The sequence below is a fragment of the Lontra canadensis genome, unplaced genomic scaffold (assembly GCF_010015895.1).
Source record: "Lontra canadensis isolate GAN:19392208 unplaced genomic scaffold, GSC_riverotter_1.0 scaffold1, whole genome shotgun sequence".
In the NCBI taxonomy this organism is placed as follows: domain Eukaryota; kingdom Metazoa; phylum Chordata; class Mammalia; order Carnivora; family Mustelidae; genus Lontra; species Lontra canadensis.
Window position 1 is genome coordinate 100,482,341 of NW_022630995.1, and position 22,992 is coordinate 100,505,332.

A 22,992-nucleotide genomic window follows, 5' to 3' on the forward strand; every position below is an offset into this window, starting at 1 on the left:
GGATTAAGAAAATCCAGATAAGATATAGACATGTTTTCTAAAAGGCTTCTTATGACTACTACCTGATTTAAGAGCACAGCAGTATAAACATAACTAGGATAATACCAATAACAAATGCTTGCCAACTTCTTTATTATTAGTTTAATATTTATTAGACTAACATGATAATTAAAATAGAGAAAAAGCAAGGAAATCTGTGAAATAATAATGGAACAGAAAAGTTTTGTTTATGAATCCTTTCCTAGCTCCCATAAAGATGCTAATCACAACTTAAGAACTGGACTCAAAGTATCAACAATAGATAAACTATCAAACTCAGGCAAGTATTAGACACATTATTATTTTTTTAAAGCAGGAGATCTAATGATAGCCAACCATAAAAAAAACTATTCTCATTTCTTTCTTTTTAATCATTACCTTGTAAAAGTACCTGAATAATCTTTTAATGTCTCAAACATTGAGCTAGCTAAACATTCAATGAGTGAAATAGCTTCAAAGATTCCCCTCAAGATATAATACATGTGTTAAAGGTGAGAAATAAGGTATACAAAAGAACAAAAGAAAAGCAATGACTCTCAGTGGGGTTGGTACTGCTCTCTAGGTAGGATTTTTTAAATCTGTGGGAGTATTTTTGGTTGTCAAAAATAATAGGAGTCATTCTGGGCATTTACTGGGCAGGAGTCAGGAATGCCAGATGTCCTAAAACATGTCAGATATACCTATAAAATGAAGAGTTGTCTCACATTCTGTAGAATTTTCCTGTAACCCACTGTATATTTGTTTGAGTGAAAAACCTGTTCATTATTTGAGCCTGAACCCTATTTTTTATATATAAACATAAAATATTCTTAAACATTTTCATTACACCCTGAATTTTCTATAAATCAAGTATCTTATAAATCAAGAGGAGATTGCACTTTGTTTTGTTCACAGCTTTCCCTAAAGAATTATTCATCATTCTGAGTGAATAAAAAACACAACTGCACAACTGAAAGCTGTTTCTGGTATCAGAGTTGCCTACATAAAGGCAGACTAAATACACACACACATACAAATTAGCAATGTATCTATTGCATTCTTGGTGATTCCATGAATGGGAACCATACAGCATAGGACTCTCTCATATGTCTGATAGGACAGTCCTGTCTAAGTATTTATTCACTAAAATACACATTTTTATTATTACTACAATTTATATTACATTCTTTTTAATTTTCCTCTCTTCCATACAAGGTTATTATATGCTTTGATATTATGTGTATAGATAGGTCATTGTACCTAAGAAATATTTTCTTTACAGGGTATTAAGAGATTTTTACAAAATATTTATTGTAACGTAGGAACAATGGGACTGAGAACCACCCATGACAGGATACCAAAAAATAATGATAAAGGTGAAAAATAAATATGCAAGAAGTGTAGAAGGGTTCCTTTTTTTTTTTTTTTTTTGATTAGCAAAATTGAAATGTTAGTCAAGCTAATAGCCACTCACAGGAGAAAAAATTCACACATAAACACTGATCATCTCTAATCTTTCTTTAAGTTACTAATGGAAAAAACTATTAAAAATTTTTAAGAAAAATAACAAGAAATCCTTTAAGAATTTCAAGAAAAATATTTATAAAACATTATGAAAAAGAAATAATTAGAATATTTTAAAATTAAGAAAAAAGAATTGATGAAGAAAAAATATTTTGAAAAGTAGCTATGATTCTGTAACCATTCAGTCTTATGCAGCAAAGAAAAGCATTTATTTCTATTAGTTATTCTAAAAAACTTGGGAATTTTCATTATGCCATTAATACTGGTTATTGAGAAATAAAAATATATATTTAAACAAAAATTAATCTAAATCCTAAATGCAGAAATTCAGATTTGATATTTTTGTATATGTCATAGCAATTTCTAGGTAAAACTTAAAGACATATTGGGAAAAATGTAAAAATTATGTCAGAAAATGCTTTAGTAGAGGGTAATATAAGTATATATTCTTATAGAGGACATAAATTTGAGTTCATATTTGATTTTACTCAATTTTCTTCATTTTAATCTTTAATTCTATAGGAACTTATTTTAAACATTAATTTTCCTTTAACACTCTTAAAATAATATTGTTTTCTCTATATTACATTCATGAGATACCAATTCTAATTTATCTCAATTCCAGAATATTATTTCACTCAAAATTAAAATATTAAAGGAATTTAAAAGTTATCATCAAGATGATGAAGTATATATATGGAGTAAACAGTTTTTGTGCTCTTGTCCAAATAGGAATTCACTTTAGGTATCTCCTCCAAAAATGCAAAATCTCTTACTTGCTTTCTCCTTAAGAAGAGCAACTTGCTGCTTTAAATATTCAATAATTTGATCTGCTTCTGCACCCTTCTGTTCTAGTCTCTTCAGAACAGCACCATTAGTTGCCATTTTTGCCAAGAAACAGCAGAAAATCCTAAGTGAAAAAATAAAAATGGTAAATTATACCACAGAAGGAATAAATTTATTGTACACAACACTATGAGCAAGCAGTTTAAAGGAAAAACATCTTCTACTCTAAGAGATCAATATACCAAGAAAACAGTTTTCCCGATCTATAGCAACAAACCAAATGGCAGAAAGGTTAAACAACTAATTCCTCAATATGTTTGAAAGAGGCAATCAATTTTTTTCCCTACATGCAAAAAAGATGCGATTTAACCACATTTTAGGTTTTAAAGTTTTAAAGAAGCTTTAAAACATGGCAGAGTATTATGACGCAAAGCAGGAATACTAAGAGAAAAGAGTAACAATAACCTTAAGTAAGCTATAACTGAGTGCCACCCCTGTGTTCCAAAGTTAAGAATTGCTGAATTCCCTCTTTTAGTGCTATTTTTTGTACACTGGGTATTTCTACTGTTTATTTAATTATGTACAATTTTAAGAAGAAGCACATGAATTAAGAAAGACAAAATTAAAAGATTAACAATTAGGAATATATAAATATTAATGAAATGCCTACTCAGAAATAACATCAGCATATATACTGTCATTCTTGAAAAAGAAAATTGTTATAATTTTAATTTTATAATAATTCATAGAAATTAGAAAACATCCTGTCAGTACGCAGAAAAATGCATATAAGCAACATTCTGAGATTAACTCATAATGTTGAAGTTTAAACTGCTGAATATTAAGACAAATAGTCAAAACTGACAAAAGACAAGATTAATTATTAATACCACAACAAACTTTTTTTAACCTGATTAATTTCAATTTATAATATAAAGAATAACAATGACATAAGCATTGCTGAAGCAATTCTGATTTTAAACAAGTGATACACATTAAAATGGTGAAATTTTTTGATAAAGGAAAAAACTAAATGAACAAATAATACAAGATTGTTTGAAAATTTCATATTATACAATATCCATCCTATATAAAGAACATTCTGGGGATGCCTGTGTGGCTCAGTGGGTTAAGCATCTGCCTTCAGCTCAGGTCATGATCCCAGAGTCCTGGGATAGAGTCCTACATCTGGATTGCTACTCAGCAGGGAGTCTGGTTGTCCCTCTTCCCCTCCTCCTGCTCATGCTCTTTCTCTCTCTCTCTCTGACAAATAAAATCTTAAAAAAAAAAAAAAAAGAACATTCTGATATGTTTACTTTTTTATAAAAAGAGAACCGATTTTCAAAAAACTTTATGCTAAAGTTGACAATTTATAATATAGAACAACCAAAAAAATAAAAACCTGATAAAAATAAAGTTGCTAGTAAGTGAAGAAAATATAAATGAGGTTAATCTGAAAAAGTAACAGGGAATTGTTCATTTTCTACACAGACTATTATTTAACAGTTCAAAAAATAAAGAGCAAAAAATAAAGAGGTACAAAAATTGAAAATAAAGATATTAACCTCAAATTCAGCCAATTTTTGCCAACATGAACACAAAATAGTCTGTTGCCGTTCCTCAAATGTTTTAGAATTTTAGAGAAAAGTACAAATGAACAGATGAAAAAGCTAAAGTTAAAAAAGAAAAGAGCTATGTTCTCCTGGACTCTTAACCTCCTCCTTACAGCATTGTTTCAGTTTAATGTCTTTCTATTTTAGTCTAACATAATCAAATATATTCAATAGATGAAAACAGCTCTCCCAAGAAAAGTAATGAGTATTTGATTTAGCATAATTTGTTAGCTTTTACTTTTGTAGCAAAGAAAAATTTGATGAGCTAATCCTAAAATAAATGTGACCTTAGTAATACACTTTAGAAAAATCCCTATTCAACTAATAACTGATAAGAAACAAGTAGATTTAAGTGTAAAATAGCTGTCATGAATTTGCCAACAGGTACAAAAATTATCTCAAAAATATAAGTAAAACATGGAATTTGTGTGCAGACTCACACAAAAACAGTTTTAAAACTAAGTCTAACAATAATCTGCAAAACAGAGATCATAATTCCTGGGCGAAGAGAAAAAAAAAGAGGGGCACCTGGGTGGCTCAGTCTTGATCCCAGGGTCCTGGGATCAAACCAGGCATCCAGCTCCTTGCTCAGTGGGAAGCCTGCTTCTCTCTCTCCCATTCCCCCTGCTTGCGTTCCCTCTCTTGCTCACTTTCTCTCTCTGTCAAATACATAAAATCTTTTAGAGAAAAAAGATGTACTTTTACTGAGCTGATAAATCTATTAACTATTTGCAAAATACAGTTACAAAAGTGAGTTAAATAAAATATGAATTTTGTAATACATACTGAAGCACAGGCATAAGTTTAGTAAGAGTGTTTCAAAACATAAACACAAATGAGCTGAATACATCAAACACATACATAGAGCCACTAAGAGGAAACAAAAGAATAAAAGGAAATGATACTTTGAATGATACTGATAAAAAGTACATACCTCTATATTTTATATACTTGCTTATAACTCTATAAATACTTGCCTAGATTAAGGTCTAGTTTTAAATTGTAAAATAAAACTAGGACTGAGAATTGTATATCACTTGAAATGTTCAGTAAAAATGGATTCATTTTTAACCAAATAACTGTATAAAATAAAACATGAAAAATAAAGTGGAAACATGTCAGTAACAAAGGAAAATGTTACTGAAAAACAAATTTAGGCCATGAAGTCTTTTTTTTTTTTTTTTAAGATGTTATTTACTTATTTTAGAGCTAGAAAGTACATAAACTGGGGCGGAGAAGCAGAGGGAGAAAGACAGACTGTGCTAAGTGCAGAGCTGGACATGTGGCTTAATGTCACAACCCTTAGATCATAACCAGAAACTAAATAAAGAGTCCAATGTGTAACTGACTGAGACATCCAGGCACCCCGTAGGCCATGAAGTCTTAAGTCGTTGAGAACAGGGAGAGAGGACAGTGATCCTAACAAACCACTGATACACAAAGTAATTATGGATGACAGAAGTCATCTCAAATTTTCTGATAGGTATTACCGGGTAATAGTAATATCTAGTGTTTACTTTGTCTTTAGTATCTCCCAGGTCCTTTTCTAAGCACTTCACAATATTAACTTATTGAATTATCACAACACCATGAGGTACATATTCTTATTACTCCTCCTTATTTAGAACATTAAGAACGTATTACAAGAGTAATGAGATAAAAGTAATTTAATAAAAAGAACATGGACTTGGAAATCACAATACCTTTAATCAAATCCTACCTTTGCCCCTTAACAACTTACCTAACCTCTCTGAGCCTCAGTTCCTCATTTGTAAAATGGAGATAATTTTATATATTTCATAGCATTGATATATTGCAAAATGAGACACCATAAATAATACTCAAAATATCTGGCACATAGCTAAAAAATGTTGGGCACTGAGCACAATTTTGGGAACACAACAAAGGATATATGTACAATCCCCACCTTCAAAAAGCTCACAGTAGTGTAGGTTATCTATGGGCACAGTATTTTGTAGATCCTTAGGTATGACTTTTATATTTTCTTAAAGGTTAAGAACAAAACAAATAATAAAAATACAAATTATAGAGACTGATATTAAAATATACTTAGATAATTTGGCTAAGCCACACCTTAATTTCTTTCTGAATGGTATACAGTCTATAGGGGTGATAAATATTAATATATTTATATTAATTCTAAATTTTGTGTTTATAATAGTGTATAAAATATATCGAAGGACTCCTGTCCAAGGGAATACAATAAGACAACAGCCAACTAACTGAAACTCTGCACTTTTCCCTATGAATTGATACTGTCATCATAATTACAGAAACTCTAAAGGTAACAGACTTAAGATTATTTAAACAACTGGCATACAAAGAAGGAACACTCCACGGCATACAGCAGATTTCCCTTTCAACGCCTTGTGAAAGTCTTCCAAGGACCAATATTAACAGTTCCCAGCTCTAGCTCAGAAGGCAAAGCAATCCAGCATGAGCCATACTTACCATTTCGCCAAAGGCAAACAAGAATACCAAGAGAAAAATCGTTTTATGAAAATGATGTAAATTATTCGGTTTAAGGAAAAGAAAAAAAAGAATAAAAATTCACTAAATACTCTCAACTCAATTTTGCTGCAAATCTAACCCTGCTCTAAAAAATAAAGTCTTAAAAAAAAATCAGTCAACCACAAACTAAAGAGTATATGAAATTAAAAACCTGAAAATACTCTACATCCCAATCACTTATAACAAAGTCCTTATTTGGTTATGCAATAAATAACAATTTTCCAACATTTGTAAGATATGTAATGTAGTGATAAGTTACTTGTAACTACCTTAACTGCCACAATATCAGTAATACCATGATAAAGGAAGCCTCAATAAAAGAAGAGAGGAACTATCTTTTGATAGCACAGTCATTTTTGTGATAACAATCAAGTTTTCTTGACAAAATAAAACTTAGGACGATTATAAAACACACTAGCTGTTAACCAGCGTCTACTTTTTCTCTACTCCTACATAACTGGTTATCTTGGCAATATTATTCATGATGTCAAAATTAACATGCCTTTTGGGATATTCAGGATTGGCTTCTAGTCAGGTCTTTATGTTGACACAGCTTTTCTCAAATGTCAAGAGCTATTTATTGTTTTTGGAATTAGAAGCTCTGGAAATAGGTTTTCTAGTACTTGTTAACTGTCTTTAAGCTTTCAAAAATATAAGTAGTATGCATAAGTTTATGTGCATATTTTCTAGCAATATGCAGATATTGATCACTAGCACCAGCAGAAGAGCATTTTTTTTTTCTTAAAGTATTTACAGCCAACGAATCTTGGTTGAATCTCATACTTAATAGGCTGTGTGACTTTGGTAAAGTTACTTCTCTGTGCTTTATTTTCTTAATTATAAAATGAGGATAGTTTCACTTCCTACTTTTTCGCCACTTCCTTTTAGGGCTTTTTTCTTACTTGTCCCTTTAATGCTTATATTTTTCAGGGTTTGGTCCAGATCTCTAGTCTTTTCTAGGGATTACAAACTATCACCACAGAGATCAGGGATGCCTTTGTGTTCCAGGGTTATCAATATTTGAAACAGTTGAAGGTGAATGCTTTAAGCAAGACTGCACAACTCCCTGTTGTCTGCATTTATGCTACCTGCCAGGCCCCTATCAAAAATCTTAAGTGCATGACCCCAATTTTACTTGTATTTCCTGATTCTGAGCCATGCGCTGGGGTTATAGTAAAGAACAAACTTTAACATGTTCTTTGTACTCACTAAGCTTTCAGATAAATGAGGGAAACACAGTAAATTGGGAAAAAAAATTTAAATGAGGTTATGTTTAGGGCAACAGTGCTAGTGTAGTAACAATTTAAAGCTTAAAGTTCAGACAAATCTTAAACCATTCAACCTAGTGCTCATTTCATGATTGTGTGCCAACTGCTCCATAGTGATTTTCTATTTTATATTGAGTATCTATTGAATTTCATAACTTTTAAGCTCCTCTAGTCTCCTCAGAGCTTTCAATGTGTTAATAGACTTAGGGTTTCTCAGAGATGACGATGTTAATAACAACAGTAACAAATAAAATTTGCAGAGTATTTATTATGGGCTGGCTAAATGTATTACACAGATTACCTATGGATACTATAATTACTTCCATTATACAGAGAAAAAAGCTTGAATTAATATTAATTTGCCTTAGGTCATGTGACTAATTAGTAAATAATAGGATTTAAAATTAAAATCCTATTAATTAAAAATTAATTAAATTAATTAAAATCCTATAATTAAAAAATTAGGATTAAAACTTTCTGTCTTATTCTGGAGTTAGCTCTTTTAATGTCAAAGTTATAATTTCTGTAGAAGACATAATCATGTAGAATTTCAAAATGTATTTAACCACAGAATCCTAACCAGGAACACCTATTAACATTTACTAGAACTAATACCCTCTAAAACAGTTTGGGAATACTGGCTTAATCTGTATTAAATCTTATTTAATGATTAGGAGATAAAATAGTCATAATACTTAGTTGCATGCACAGTAATCATAAATGTAAAACACTTACATAGAAGAAAAAAATTACACAGCAAAATAATACTTAACTGCATGCACAGTAATTACAAATATAAAACACATAGAGAAAAAAAGAAAAAACAGTACATAAGTATGTTAATTGTGTTTGGATAGTAGGAATTGCTGGATAGTTTATACTTCTTTCTCCTTTATTAAACTGAAAAATAATGACCTTATTTTTACAACAAAAAGCATTTGAAAAGTATTATCTGAACTTTTCTGCCTCGTAACATTAATTTTGTTCACAATATTCATTATATTTCATTAGGCCTAAAAAGTCATCGTAAGATGCCATAATAAAAACTGAGGCTGATTCTATTAAATTTATTAAAAATGAATTTGGAAATCTTAATCATTAAAATATACAAAAGGCTATTCCTGAGATTTTTGTCATTTCCAAATGGCTTCCCTTTACCTCAGCAATTTCCCCAGTAGTCTTTCCCCACTCTGATTCTAAATTGCCAGTAATACCTTTTGTTTTTAAATTTTAATTCAATTAATTAACAGAGTGTATTATCAGTTTCAGAGGTAGATCTAGTTCAGTGATTCATTAGTCTTATATCCAGTAATTCCTTTTAAATAACAAATTCCCTGCCCCAGGCTTTCAATGTTAGGAACCAAATATAAACAAATAAGCTATCACTTTGAAATGGAAGTTTTAAGTGCAGGTTTTCAATCTTCCTTTATAATATAGGAATTCTACAAAAATTGGGAAGTGTCTTTCCACTTTCCAAAACACCTGATTTCACTTTCTCAGAACTTCAATTAGGTAAAAGTTTATATTCTTCTTAGATGCCTTAAGTATTGTATTTCATCAAACCTAAGATGCCACCAATTGTAAAATGGCTACAATCACAAGATGCTCTGTCATTTTATGTACGATTAAGAAAAAAGCACACATCCTGTATTGTTTGAAAATTCTTTTAAATTAAACCCTTTTTATCTTATATAACTCTTTTGTTTCCCTATATTTCTGCATACACATTTTTTTCATTTTAATGGTAAATCATATAAAGGATACTTAAAATGGAGCTTAAAGTCAACTACTATACTAACACTACACATAACTGAACTGATGACAATATTGACAGTTATGACCAAGTATGCATATGCAGGGGCACTGACAACTATCTCACAAGTGCCACTTAGTTCATAGTGATTTTAAGACAACAATTACAAAATGTATGACTATTTTAGAAATGTAAATATTAGAAAAACATATACATCCAGATTAATAAACTATAGTAATTAATCACTTTCTTCTCTCCCCACCACCATCAATTCCTAATCTAACCTTCCAATCTTCGCTCCTCCATTTGCTTCATAATCTAACTGCCAAATCACCCATATGGGGAACATCTTTATTACCATGCTACATAATGTGATACTTTTTTAAAACTAGCTTAAAACTCCTACTAGGATTTAAAACATCTGACAGAATTTTTAAAAAGGTAAACAATAAGATCAAATATTCTGAGAATAATGCATCCCAGAGATACTCTAATTCTATAGCAGTGGTAACTGTCAATACCTCCAGGGGTGTTTTGGCAACCTTTGCCCAAAGTATAGAAGACAGACCTAAAATATTCTTTTTGTGAATACTTCTTTTTTGTTTATTTATTTACTTGGCCTGTATTCAGAGAATTAATTCAAATTCTACCTCTGCCAATTATTACTTGTGTCAATTTTCCTCTTTAAAAATTTTTGATGTATAATTGACAGATTATCAGATTAGTTGCAGATGCACAAGACTCCATATTTATATAAACTGCAAAATGATCACATTAGCCCATTTAATAACCTTCATCATACATAGTTACAAAGATATTTTTCTTGTGAGGAGAAACTTCAAGATCCACTCTCCCACCTATTTCCAAATACTCAAATACAGTATTTTTTAACTATAGTCACAATGCTGTACATTATATCTCTTACTCATTTTACAACTGGAAATTCGTTTTTATTCTTGTTTTTCTGTACTCAACAGAATGCGTTCTTCCCCTTTACTCATAAATGCACAGGGAGTCCTGGAGGGCTTTAGGGATGGCTAAGAGAGGATTGCTAGAGAGTGGATGGCTATGAGAAGACAGTCCATGTTATTTCAGGTACTATGACCATTAACATACAAAATCTTTCTGTCCAGTGAAATATGCATAAAATTTTTAAAAAGGGTATGTCTAGGTCTCTCAGATTTTCTTCAGTAGGGTTTAACCATCCCTTTCCATCCACAGAGGCACTCAGTACTTTTTCCCATTTCTTATCTAAGAACACAGCTAGTAACAACAGCCACTACTTTAATGGGCCAGGCACATTACATACAGGGTCATTTAAGCTTTATAACCTTGTGGGATAACAATTTCATTTTATAGAAAAATTCAGATTAATTACATAACTGGTCTAAATCCAAATACTACAAATTTGAATATTAAATGGCAAAGCTGTGATTTTAACGTGTTTGTTACTCCAAAACTCACACTACACTTCATTTTTAAAGTGTTTCTCAATCCTAATTAAATTAACTCATCATCCACCAATATCCATGCACATCTAAACTAACAGCACTTAGAACCTGGCCAGCCATTTCTTACCATGCCTCCTCAAGCCACCATCGTGTCTCCTCTAGATTACTACAAAAGCCTCCAAACTGGTCTTTCTTCCACCCCACCCCTTCCAATCTATTCACCATGGCACCCAGTAAGACCCTTTTTAAAAGGAAGCCAGCTTATGTCCCTCCACTGCTCAAAACTCTCCAATAACTTAGATGCCCTCAATATCCTTCATGACTTGTTCCTTCTGTGATTTTTGTCCCCAGCTTTAACCCTTTCGCCCAACTCTAACCCACAAGCTTCCTTGCTCTTCAGGCGAGTTTCTGCTTCATGGCCTTTGCAATGGCAGGTCTCTCTAGCTGACTACACTTCCCCCAAGACATATATATATGGTTAATTCTCTCAAGGATGTCGGCTCTTTCTTGAAAGTCGTCTTTTCAGCAAGACTTTCCCTGACCACACAAAAATTTCAAACTACCCCCCTCCTCTGCGGTATTATTTTTCTCCTCAACGCCCATTACAACCCACAATATGTCATGTTTTTCTTAATTGTGTTTAGTATGTGCCTTCACCAATAAAATGTGACTACGGGAAGACAGGAGTTTCTGTTTTGTTCATTGCTCTTTACCCAATGTCTGAAACAGTGCCGGAAACATAGTGGCGGCTTACCTACTCGAGGGATTAATTCCTGCCCCACTCCCACCCCAGTCCTTTCACAACACCGGCGCGAGCGCAAACGCAACAGTAGACTTGTTTGTGAATATATCTTTTCCAGTAGCATCCTTTCCCTCAGCCCCGCATCCCATTTTCTCAAACATGGTTCCTTCAAAAGGTCCCGAGCTGTTCTCTACTTCAACATGCCAAGATCGGTGAGGGAATGAGCGTATCTCCCACTAGTATCGGAATGCCAGGTACTATCTCGCCACGTCGAGTAAGGGAAGGGCAACTCCTTCGATCTCAACTCGCCTACCCGGGACCCTCCGCGGCCGTCACTCACATGAATCGGCATACAGAGCAACCTGGCTAGCCTCACCAGGGTAGCCTCAGCATGGAGCGGTTAGAACAGCCTCCCGCACACGACAGCACTGAGAAAGGACCCAACGCGGTGTCCCCACCAAACGCCTGAGCGTACCACCGATTTAACTCTAAATTCTGTCTCCCCCTTCCTGTGCGCAGCCACACCACGCTCTCCGTCTTTTGTTTCCTTAGCCAATAATGCAATCCCCCCCCCCTTTCTTCCTTGGTGGCTACATTTTGTCATCAGCTTGGGCAAGTGCAAAACGCTAGGCGTCTGGGTCTTTCCTCAACCTTGTGTCGTGGAAGTTGTGAGGTCAGAAGAAACCGCCGACTGAATTGAAGGTGGGGGCGGGGAAAGCTGGAAGCTGTCAGTGGAGAGAGTCAGACTCACGCTCCTGGCTAGATTCCGAGCTGGAAATTTCGGCGGATCTAGCTAGCAGGCAAAGGGCAATCTTAGCGCTCCAGGAGCGGCTTCTTTTGCAGAAGCACCTGAAATGCAGGGTCTGGTACACTAAGCAGTAGCGGCAGCAGCAGCAGCCACTGCGACAGGCTGGGGCCCTGTGTAGACGCTCCATCCCTTTGTGTTTGTGTCCGCCTGCGTCCCCAGACTCAGAGGCAGGTATTTGGGTTTGTCAGTTTTGTGTGTCGTAGTGGGTGGGCTGGTGGGAGTAGAGGAAAGTCAGGTGCAGTGAGTGGCCCGGCTTATCCCACAGTAAGGGGAGCCAACCTGTGGAGCTGCTTGCTGCTGAAAACTGTGCCCAACCCTGGCTAATGTTCGCCTTTCCCCCCTCCGCACGTTGACCTGAGTCCTACTTGAGAGTGACCACTGTATCACTTTAAAGAGGAGGCTAGAGACTGTGGAATCAGCTCTCCGTTACTCAACATAGATACAAAGTCTTGATTTTGTTTCTGGTTTCAAAGGTTTAGGCAACTGTCGAGAAGGAACATTCCCTGTGGAGTGGGAGAATGTGAACAATAGGACTTGTCAGTGGTTACTTTCCAAGGCCTCTTGGTTCCTGGTTTTATTTGGGACGGAAAGACAACTTTTTTGAGGGAATGTATATAAAATAAGTGAACTCGTATTATTCCCCCGTTGAAGAAATGTGTGAACTATTCATGATGAAATCGGCATCCCCTGTCCCAAGCCCTTTTGAGTCCAAGTTCTTTGAGGGCAGGGATTGCATCTTATTCACTGTCCTTTGCTGGGCAGCTGGAAAAACACCTGACTTAAATACGTTCAAGATATTTGTTGAATGAATGAATTTTCAAAGCCCTCTGCTTACATTGTTTTTACTCAACTAATCTCTCGCCTCAGATGTCTTTTTTTATTATTATTATTAGCTTTCTTCCACTCACCAACTGTGAGCAAATCTATGTGTGTATTTTGTATATATGAACCTTTTGATGTGCACCCATCTAGGCGGTAGTTGAAGTGGAACATTGATGAAATGTTTTATGCTAACCAGTATCTTATCTTTTTGAAGAATTTGCATTTTCTTTATTTGGTTATTTGATTTTCAGTTGTCTGATAGAGGCCATCTAATTGAAAGTCAAACAGTATAGAAGGATTGCATAATAAAATGATAATAGTGTCTCCCTCTCTACCCTTAGTCCTCTTTGTCAGAAATGACCACTTTTGACCTTTCCTAACTTTAGGTTAAGTTAAAACGCTCATTCTTTTTTTTTTTTAAATTGACTTCTTAAGGTAACTCATACTATCCCCAACCTCTCTCCTCCAAAGTTTTGAATAGTTATTACAATTTTTAGTTTTCATATTGGTTAATGTTATGATTTTAAATAGTATATATAAATTATTTTTTCATGTCAATTTTCAAAAATATATTTGGGCTACTTATTTGGTAAAATGAGGAAAGTAATGACTCTACCACCTTTATCACTGCAGAAACTACATCCACCACTCCCACTCTCCCTTATCTAGACCTTTACTTACACATTGTCAATGTTAATAATATTTACATTATATTTCTTAACTACAATTTTTATTGTTTTTTTATGTGCTAAAAAACAATAAAATGTTAAAATATTCCTAAATCCTAAATCCTAAATCCAAAAAGTATGCCATGATACATTTCCTTCCCAATGTCTTAATTTCATGACCCTATGCCACACTAAGGAGAAGACTTGTAATATTAACATCAAATTGATTTCTTCTTTCTTGGTCTATGATGACAAAAAGTTACACTGTAGCTAAGTGTGATTTATTTTTTGGGATAGTATACTTCCTGTTTAGTTTTAACCTTCCTCACTTTTACAAAGGACTTTCTGTTTTCTTTTGGGAAAAAGGTACGTGTGCTTTTTTCACCAAGTCCTCCCATTGCATGCTTTCTTCACCATGTCCTCTCATTCTTTGTTTGAGAAGCTTCCATTCCATTTCTGTGCTTGAAGATGTTCCCCTTGAAGCTCAATCACTTTCTGTTTAATTTGAACAGATTACATTCTGGTAAGTTACATTGCTTCTTAACCACACATATTCTGTTATTTGTTTTTCTCCTCTCTTGGTAGAATATATCCTAAGATACTTATTCAAAAAAGGTCTGTGGATAATAATTTTATTTTTAATGTTCATGTGGCTGTAAATTATTTTTTGCAATTATTAAGATTGATAGTTTGGCACGGTATAGAAACAGAATTTGTCTCTTTAGGTCTCAAAGGGTTTTGTTGTCTTCTGACTTCTACTATTGCTCATGAAATGATGAGAATGACAGTCTTATCTTAATTTGTTGCTGTCTGAACTATTTGTTTTCTCTCTGGAGTGATTAAAGAATTTTAGTTTTGCATGATACTTTGAAAATTTATGATGATAAGCCTTGTGAGTTTATTCTTCTTGCAATGAACTCATTGAAAGGAGCTAGGATAAATGTCTCAGTGTGGGTATTTTCATTTATCCTTGTTAATATTATAAGCCTTTTTAATTTTAAGTACATATTTCCCTTCAACTGTGGGGAATTTTTGCCTATTCTTTCATAATTTATTCTCCCTTTTTTCCTCTGTTCTCTTTTTGAAACTCTTATAAGGTGGTTTTTGGATTTTTGGTTTGATTCACTATGTCAATTTTCTTTCCTCTTATGTTTTTATCTATTTGCTTTTTGTTCCATATTCTGAGCAGTTGTCTCAGCTTTATTTTCCAACACTTCTATATAACTTGGTAATCATTTAATTCCCACTCATTTTTAATTTTTCCTTTCTCATAATATCTTAATTTTATTTCATTTTTTATTTTTTATTAGATAAAATGTACATATGTTAAAATGCATTGATTTTAAGTGAGTAGTTTGATGAGTTTTGATACAAGTAAACACCCATGTGGCAGAGGTAGATCATTTTCATTATTCCCAAAAATTTACTATGTTTCACTGTCTGATCTCATCCTTCCTGCCCAATACACTATGTACTCATTTTTATCATTCTAGTTTAGAAGTATAGTTCTGAAACTACATTTAAACGTAGTCATACAATATGAACTCATCTAGGGTTACTTTCAGCAACACAATGTATTTGAGATACGTATATTTTGGCATGTTTGTTCCTTTTCTGTTGTTGCTGAGTAGAATTCTATTGGATGAATAAGCCACAACTTATTTATCCATTTACTTGTGTGACGTTTGCATTGCTTCCAATCCAGGATTGTTGTAAATAGAAATACTATGAACATTCTCATATGAGAAGTTTTATAGACAAATATTTTCATTTTTCTTGAGAAAGTATCTAGTAGGAGTGGGATTTCTGAGTCATAAGCTTAGGGTGTTTTCAACTTTAGAACGCTTTCCAGAAAGTTTTCCAAAATTCTTGTGTCATTTTTACACTCCCACCAGCAGCAGTATATCACCTCCAGTTTCACATTTTCCTCAACACTTGGTATTTCCAGTCATTCTGATTTTAGCCATTTTGGTAGATGTGAAATTGCATGTTTTTGTGGTTTTAATTTTGTATTCCCCTGATGATTAATGATTGAGAACTTTTTCATATGCTTATTGTCTATTTGTATGTTCTCTTTTGTGAAAATATATGTTTAAGACTTTTGCCTATTTCTGTATTGACTTGTTTTCTTTTTATTATTGAGTTGTAGGCATTGTATATATATTCTGGATATAAGTCTGCTATCATACACATATATATGTATACACATATATGTATTTGGTAAAAATGTCATAAATAAATATAATGTGATATATATACATGTATTTATAAGTAAAATAACATTTTCCTTATCTTCAGTTTGGATTTACATTTTCTCAAGGGTGCCTTTTGATGTGCATATTTTTTTAATGTCAGTGAGGTTCACTTTATCCAGTTTGTCTTTTATGGTTAGTGCTTTTTTGTTGTTGTTAATCCTGCCTAACAACCCGAAGGTTGCAAAGATATTCTTTTATGTTACATTTAGGTCTATAAACCAACTCAGATTTTCATGGATGTAATAGTAGGAATTGAGTTTACTTTTTTTTTCCTGTAGGTATATCTTGTTGTTCCAGTACCATTTGCTAAAGACTGTCCTTTCCCTATTGATTTTCTTGGTCTTGAAAATCGATTCATGTATTTTTAAATTTTTTATTTTAAAATTTTTAAAAAATATGAAATATGTGGTTTATAGCCCACACACACATATATATATACAGAATATATAAATTATATATATTTATTTTTATATAATATATATAATAATAAATATATAAATGTATATAAATATATAATATATAAATTATGGAGCATAATAATATGAACACCCATTAACCCGCCTATTAAGAACTAATGTATTACTCAAGATTTTAAAAGCTTGTTATGAGTTCTTCCCTAATCTCACTCCTACTTTTCATACAGGTGTAACCCTATCCTCAGGTTTTACTATTATTATTATTATTATTATTCCTTCACTTTTTAAATATAATATTATCTCATATGAACATATGCCTTAATTATTATTTAGCTTTTCTTGTTGAATATTATGAATATTGACATACATTTTATGTGCTGTCTTTTTCCTACTTGAGGTTATATTTCTAGATTCGTCTATGCTATTAAATGTTTCTACAATTTGCTTATTTTCTTTCATGTATACTCTTATATCAGATGAATGTGCTGCAATTTACTTAACCATTCACCTGTCTTTGGACATTTAAGTTTCTAGTTTGGCAATAATAGGAGCGATATCATGCTGATCTTTCTCATATGTATCCCTTTCTGAATGTGTGACGGAGTTTCTGCAGGAATGGAATAGCAAAATAATGTCAAACTGTTTTCCAGATGATTATATTAGTTTACATGCTACTTCTTCTATCCTCCTAACATTATATATTATCAAATTTAATTTTTACTATCTGGCAGGTATAAGTTCTCATGTAGTTTTAATGAACAGCTTCGGGGATATTAATGAGGTTGTTCATCTGTATCAGCAATTCCTTTTTTACTCTTCTGTGAAAATATTTTGCCATACATCCTGATATAATGTTTTCTCAAATCTTTTTAAATATATTTCAGCTGGTTTTGGTTTTTGTTGTTTTCTTTGCCGTAAGTTATTCCAGTTGCCTCCAGGGCAGATTTTTTTGTTTATTTTATTCTTTGCCTGTTAAAATGTAGTCTTTCTTCAACTATCTCATGATTCCTGGATAGTTCATTATTTCGGAGTTGCATACAGAGGAGTATTGTCATAAAAAGCAAAAGAAAGAAGCTACAACTTATATTACAGTCAGGAGGTGCATTGGGCCTCCTCAGATTCAGAGGCTTCAGATCAGAGAAGCAGAAATAATGGGGATCATAAGTCAAAAGAAGGTTTGAAATGAGAACGATAATTTAAAGGGATGAAAATAAAAGAGTTAACTCTGCCACTGGTCCTCCCCAATACCGGATAGTTATTTACCCTCAAAGGAAAAAAAGTTAAATCTCTTCCCTTGAAATTAAACCAACTGTGTGAGAATTACAATAAAAAGCTGGTATGAGCAAAGGTAACAAAAGCAAACTATTATGAATTCTAGAATTTGTGGGACCCCAGTTAAAATCCAACTGTCTACCCTCTAAAGCAGAGTACAGCAGTCAAGACTTCCTTAACTTCCTTAACCCCTTGCCTAGGGACCATTTTTGTTGTGATTACATTAATGGGATTCAGATTGCTCCGGAGCAAGTTCCTTAGTCTCCAGTTTACTTTGTCTGGGGCATTATTTGCTGTGGAGGCCATGTCAATAGGACCACTCCAAATATATATTTGGAGTGATCCTATTATATATATATTATAATATATATAATATATAATATATATTATATATATAATTCATATATATATTATATATAATTTATATATTTTTTTCACTTTGAAACTTGTTTTATTCTAATACTGTGAACATTTGCTTTTATTATATATTCTTTCTAAAACTTCACATTTTATTTTGAAATAATTACAGATTCACAGGGTGTTGCAAAAACAGTATGACGTCCCATATAATTTGCACCCCATTTCCCAGACTGGGTTGCATCCTCTGGATTACAGTACATCAAAACCAAGAAACTGACATTGGGACGCATGTGTACCATTTTAGGTCACCTTATCACATGTGTAGATTCAGGTAACAACCACCACAATCAAGATCAGATTTCATCAACACAAAACTTTCCTTCTCAGTATCCCTTTCCAGTCACAACCACCCACCCCACCCCCAGCCTCATCAGCCCTAACCCTTGGTGACTGCTAATCTAACTTTGTGATAACAAAAACATGAGTGGCTGCCTACAGTGTGTGACCTGTACAGATTGGCTTTTTTCACTCAGCATCATGCCCTTGAAATCCACACCAGTTGTTGTATGCATCCAGAGTTTGTTGCTTCTTAATTGCTGAGAAGTATTCCATCTGGTACAGATGTACTGCTCATCTACTGAAGGACATTTGGGTTATTTCCAGTTTTACTGTATGACAAGTAAAGCTGGCATTTTTAAGAGCTGCAAAATATTTGTAACTATTGCATAGTTTTGTATCAATTCCCTGACCTCTGTGTAGGCTGTTTTGTTTGTTTTTAACTTGCAGCAAGAATTACTATCAAACTCCACTTTTTGGGCCATAGACCCTTGTGGTCTTAGCAAAAGACTTGCCCCTCAAAAGACCTGCCATGTCAATAGGACCACTCCAAATATATATTTGGAGTGATCCTATTATATATATATTATATTATATATATAATATATAATATTATATATATAATATATATATTTTATATATATAATAAATATATATATATACACACATAGTGGTCCTATATATATATATAAAATACAAATATATATATATATGTGTGTGTGTGTGTGTGTGTGTGTGTGTGTATGAAACTTATATAAACCGGAGGCAGTAACATCTGTGAAAGTTGTTGAGAGAATTAAAACAAGTCAGGTCACACATAGGGGCTCCTGGGTGAGTCAGTTGGTTAAGCATCTGCCATTGCCTCAGGTCATGATCTCTGGGGTCCTGGGATCAAGTTCCACATTGGGGAGACTACTTCCTCCTTTCCCTCTGCCCTTCTCCCCCCAACCCACCTGTTTGTGCTCCCACTGTCTCTCGAATAAATAAATAAAATCTTTTTAAAAAAATAAAACAGGTCACGTAAAGTATCTAGCACAAAAACAAAAATTGATTAGTTAAGAAACATTATGGAGGCCTCTGTTACCTAGTTTAATTTTTACTACTATTAGAATAGAGGCCCTGATAATTTGACTTAATGGTTGGTATCTATATTTCCTCTTTCCTGACTTTACTCACTCTGTGAGAAGGAAAAATTCCTAATAGTCTTGATGGTCTCTTCTCTGTTCAAGCTTTAGGTAAAGAGAAGATCCTTATTGATATCATTATGCAATAACAAACTTCCTCTAAACTCTTAAAACTGTCAGGTGCCATTGAAGAGGGAATGTTCTATATTTTCCTTTTTATGCCATTGAAAATCTTTGATTGTGATTTAGAACTACAGTGTAAATTTGTGATTAGGTGGTTTTTCCTCTTTGATATTATCTTGGAATTTTTTAACTTCGATATTTTTTACTGTGAAGTGTTCTGATTGGCATTTTCCTCTAAGTTATATATTATTAATCATATTTAAGGTGAGAAAACACTGGCTTAATTTTTGGTTGATCTGTGATAAAATTCTCTCCTTTTCCAGGTTATCTTAGAAGATCTAGGACTTGGAAATGTTTCCCCTGAAGGATGCTGAAATGGGTGCCTTTACTTTTTTTGCCTCGGCTCTGCCACATGATGTTTGTGGAAGCAATGGGCTTCCTCTCACACCAAATTCCATCAAAATTTTAGGGCGATTTCAAATCCTTAAGACCATCACCCATCCCAGACTTTGCCAATATGTGGATATTTCTAGGGGAAAGCATGGTAAGTTGTTCTTTTTTTCTGTTTTTGTGTCCTTTATTCTGTTACCTTGATTAGGTTACAAATATGCAGTGACTGCATATAGTAATCAGTATGTATGTGCAGGCATGCCTTCACCTTCAGTCCAGCCAAATTCAGTCTTTCAAGTTTTCCTGATTGCCTTGGCCCCTCACATGTCCCTGGTTTAATACTCTTGCTGTTTTCTCTCTCGGATTATACTATGCTCCATTCTGTACAATCTGAGTTTAGTCCCTTTCTTAGATTTTTTTATAGCTTTTATCATATTTTTTATTATTTTCTATTTAATTTGTCTCTTCTGAGGATTCTTAGTTTTTTGAAGAAAAAAGACAAAACGGGGCACCCGTGTGGCTATCAGTTAAGTGTCTGACTCTTGATTTTGGCTCCTGTCATGGTCTCAAGTCCTGGGATTAAGCCTTGTGTTGGGTTCCACATGCAGCCGGGAGTCTGCTTGAGATTCTCTCTCTCCCTCTCCCCACTTCCCCACCTGCCTGCATGTGCATGTGTGTGCATTCTCTCTCTCTAAAATAAAGAAATAAAATCTTAAAGAAGGGGGGGGGCTAATGACTTTTACCTCTAACCTCAGAATCAGAACTGTACTGAGCACACAGGAGGCATTCAATAAATGTTGGTTGAGTGAATAAAATAGTAAATGACTGCATTTTGAGGGATTCATGTTTTTCAGATCTGAGAATAAGGATTTTTAATTTTCTCTTTCAGGGAAACCACTCATCCTTAAGCATATTTCTTTCCTTCTATAAAAAGAAAATGAAAGTGCTAATGTCAGAAATTTTGGAAGTATCTATTTAAATGTATTTTATGATTGAAAGTAATTTGGGCTATTTCCAAATGTAAAGGGAGTCACTAATTTTTTTGGAGCTGCATTAGTCTTTTTATATAAAATTCCATTTAGGAAACTAAAGTAAAAAAGTTGAATCCTATTGGTTAAAAAGTCAGTGTTTCACCAGGAAGATATTTACTGCATTTTTAGTAATATACTCAGGTTCTTCTGTATCCCATATCTTAGTCCCTTTGGACTGCTTTGACAAAACATCATAAACCTAGTAAACAACAAACATTTATTTCTCCCAGTTCTAGAGGCTGGGAAGTCCAAGACCAAGGCACCAGCAGATTCATATCTAGTGAGGCCCACTTCCTCATTCGCAGTTACCTTTACCTGGTGGATGAAGCCAAGGTGTTCTCTCAGTGTCTTAAAAGCACAGAGCACTCAGGACCTGATTATCTCCCAAAGGTCCCACCCCAAAGGTCCCTAATCAGCACTGCACTGGGGATTAGGTCTTAACATATTAATGGTGCAGAGCGGGGAGACACAATTATCCAATTTATACCACCCCTAAACATGTTTATGATGGCAATATTTTAACTATTTTAAAATTATTTTTGGAAACTTAATTGCATGCTGAGGTTCCATTGCTTAAAATTATTTTAAATGCATTTCAATGAAATACATTTAATTTTTCTAACAAAATACTTTGTAAAAGTTAACCCTATATATATATAGTTGCTGATATTGCCTATAAAAATGGCAATTTCGTGTGTTTGAACCTAATATTACAAAAAAACCAAAACGCAAATAATGTTTTCTTTGTTTTGCTGAAAGATAGGCTAAATGATACTTTCAGTTAGTCTGGGTTAATGGCCTTCGAAAAATATTTGCCCTGGGGTGCCTGGGTGGCTCAGTCAGTTAAGCATCTGCCTTGGGCTCAGGTCATGATCCTGGGGTCCTGGGATCAAACCCCAGAAGGGCTTCCTGCTCAGCTGAGAGCCTGCTGCATTCTCTCCCTCTGCTGCTCCCCCTGCTTGTCTGCTCCTTTGCACACGTGCTCTCTCTCTCTCTCCCTCTCTTTCAAATAAATAAATAGTCTTTAACAACAAAACAAAAATTTGCTCTGAAAACATTTACATTTTATAGACTTGGAGTAGAAAATGTTTTTGTAATAAATATTATTATTAAGTTAATATTTATGGAGTATTTATTGTTATTGAGGCAGTTTTCTAAGTGCTTTATGTATTTTAATGAACTTAATCCTCATAACATTATTGTGAGATAGGGACAATTATTATTCACATTTTACAGATAAAGAAATTGAGATACAGAGCAATTAAGTAATTTATCTAAGGTCATACAACCAGTAAAGAGTTGGAATATTAAATATTTTATCATATTTCAAAAGATTTTTGAAGCTGAAATAAGTGTACATTGTAATGCAAGTATTGATACCTCTACCAATCAGAGCTATTCAATGCCTTAAACACTTTGGAGTTCTATCATATATCTAGTGTCTTGAATATTTAGGTATGTCAGGAGATCTCAGAAAGAAGGTGGTAAAAAGATTTGTTTTGTAGATGATAAAAAATTGTGATTTTTCATATTCATATGTACATACACGTACACATTAACACACAAACACAGACAGTTAAAGTATACATTATTCTGTTGGGACCTTCTTTACTATGCAAGATTGCCTTTGATTGATTTATTCACAAATATCAGCAAACCTTTACCAGCTTTGGCCTAACCTTTCAAGAGGGAATGTAGGT

General features: G+C 33.5%; 2 protein-coding genes across 3 annotated transcripts in view; one reads left to right on the plus strand and one right to left on the minus strand.

Annotated features, from left to right (window-relative positions):
- AIMP1 (aminoacyl tRNA synthetase complex interacting multifunctional protein 1) overlaps positions 1-12,036 on the minus strand; it is a 33,923-nt gene extending 21,887 nt beyond the window's left edge. The window contains exons 1-2 of the mRNA XM_032860353.1: positions 12,001-12,036; positions 2,319-2,452 (exon numbers count right to left, since the gene is read on the minus strand). Coding sequence (XP_032716244.1) covers positions 2,319-2,427 — 109 coding nt within the window. The 5' untranslated portion in view covers positions 2,428-2,452; positions 12,001-12,036. The remainder of the gene's footprint in view (positions 1-2,318; positions 2,453-12,000) is intronic.
- A 336-nt stretch (positions 12,037-12,372) lies between these two features.
- The window catches only part of TBCK (TBC1 domain containing kinase), a 207,843-nt gene continuing 197,223 nt past the window's right edge, over positions 12,373-22,992 (plus strand). The window contains exons 1-2 of one of the 2 annotated variants that reach the window (XM_032860374.1): positions 12,373-12,666; positions 20,195-20,415. In XM_032860374.1, the coding sequence (XP_032716265.1) occupies positions 20,223-20,415 (193 nt within the window). In that variant the 5' untranslated portion in view covers positions 12,373-12,666; positions 20,195-20,222. The remainder of the gene's footprint in view (positions 12,667-20,194; positions 20,416-22,992) is intronic. The other variant, XM_032860366.1, reaches the window with a different exon arrangement.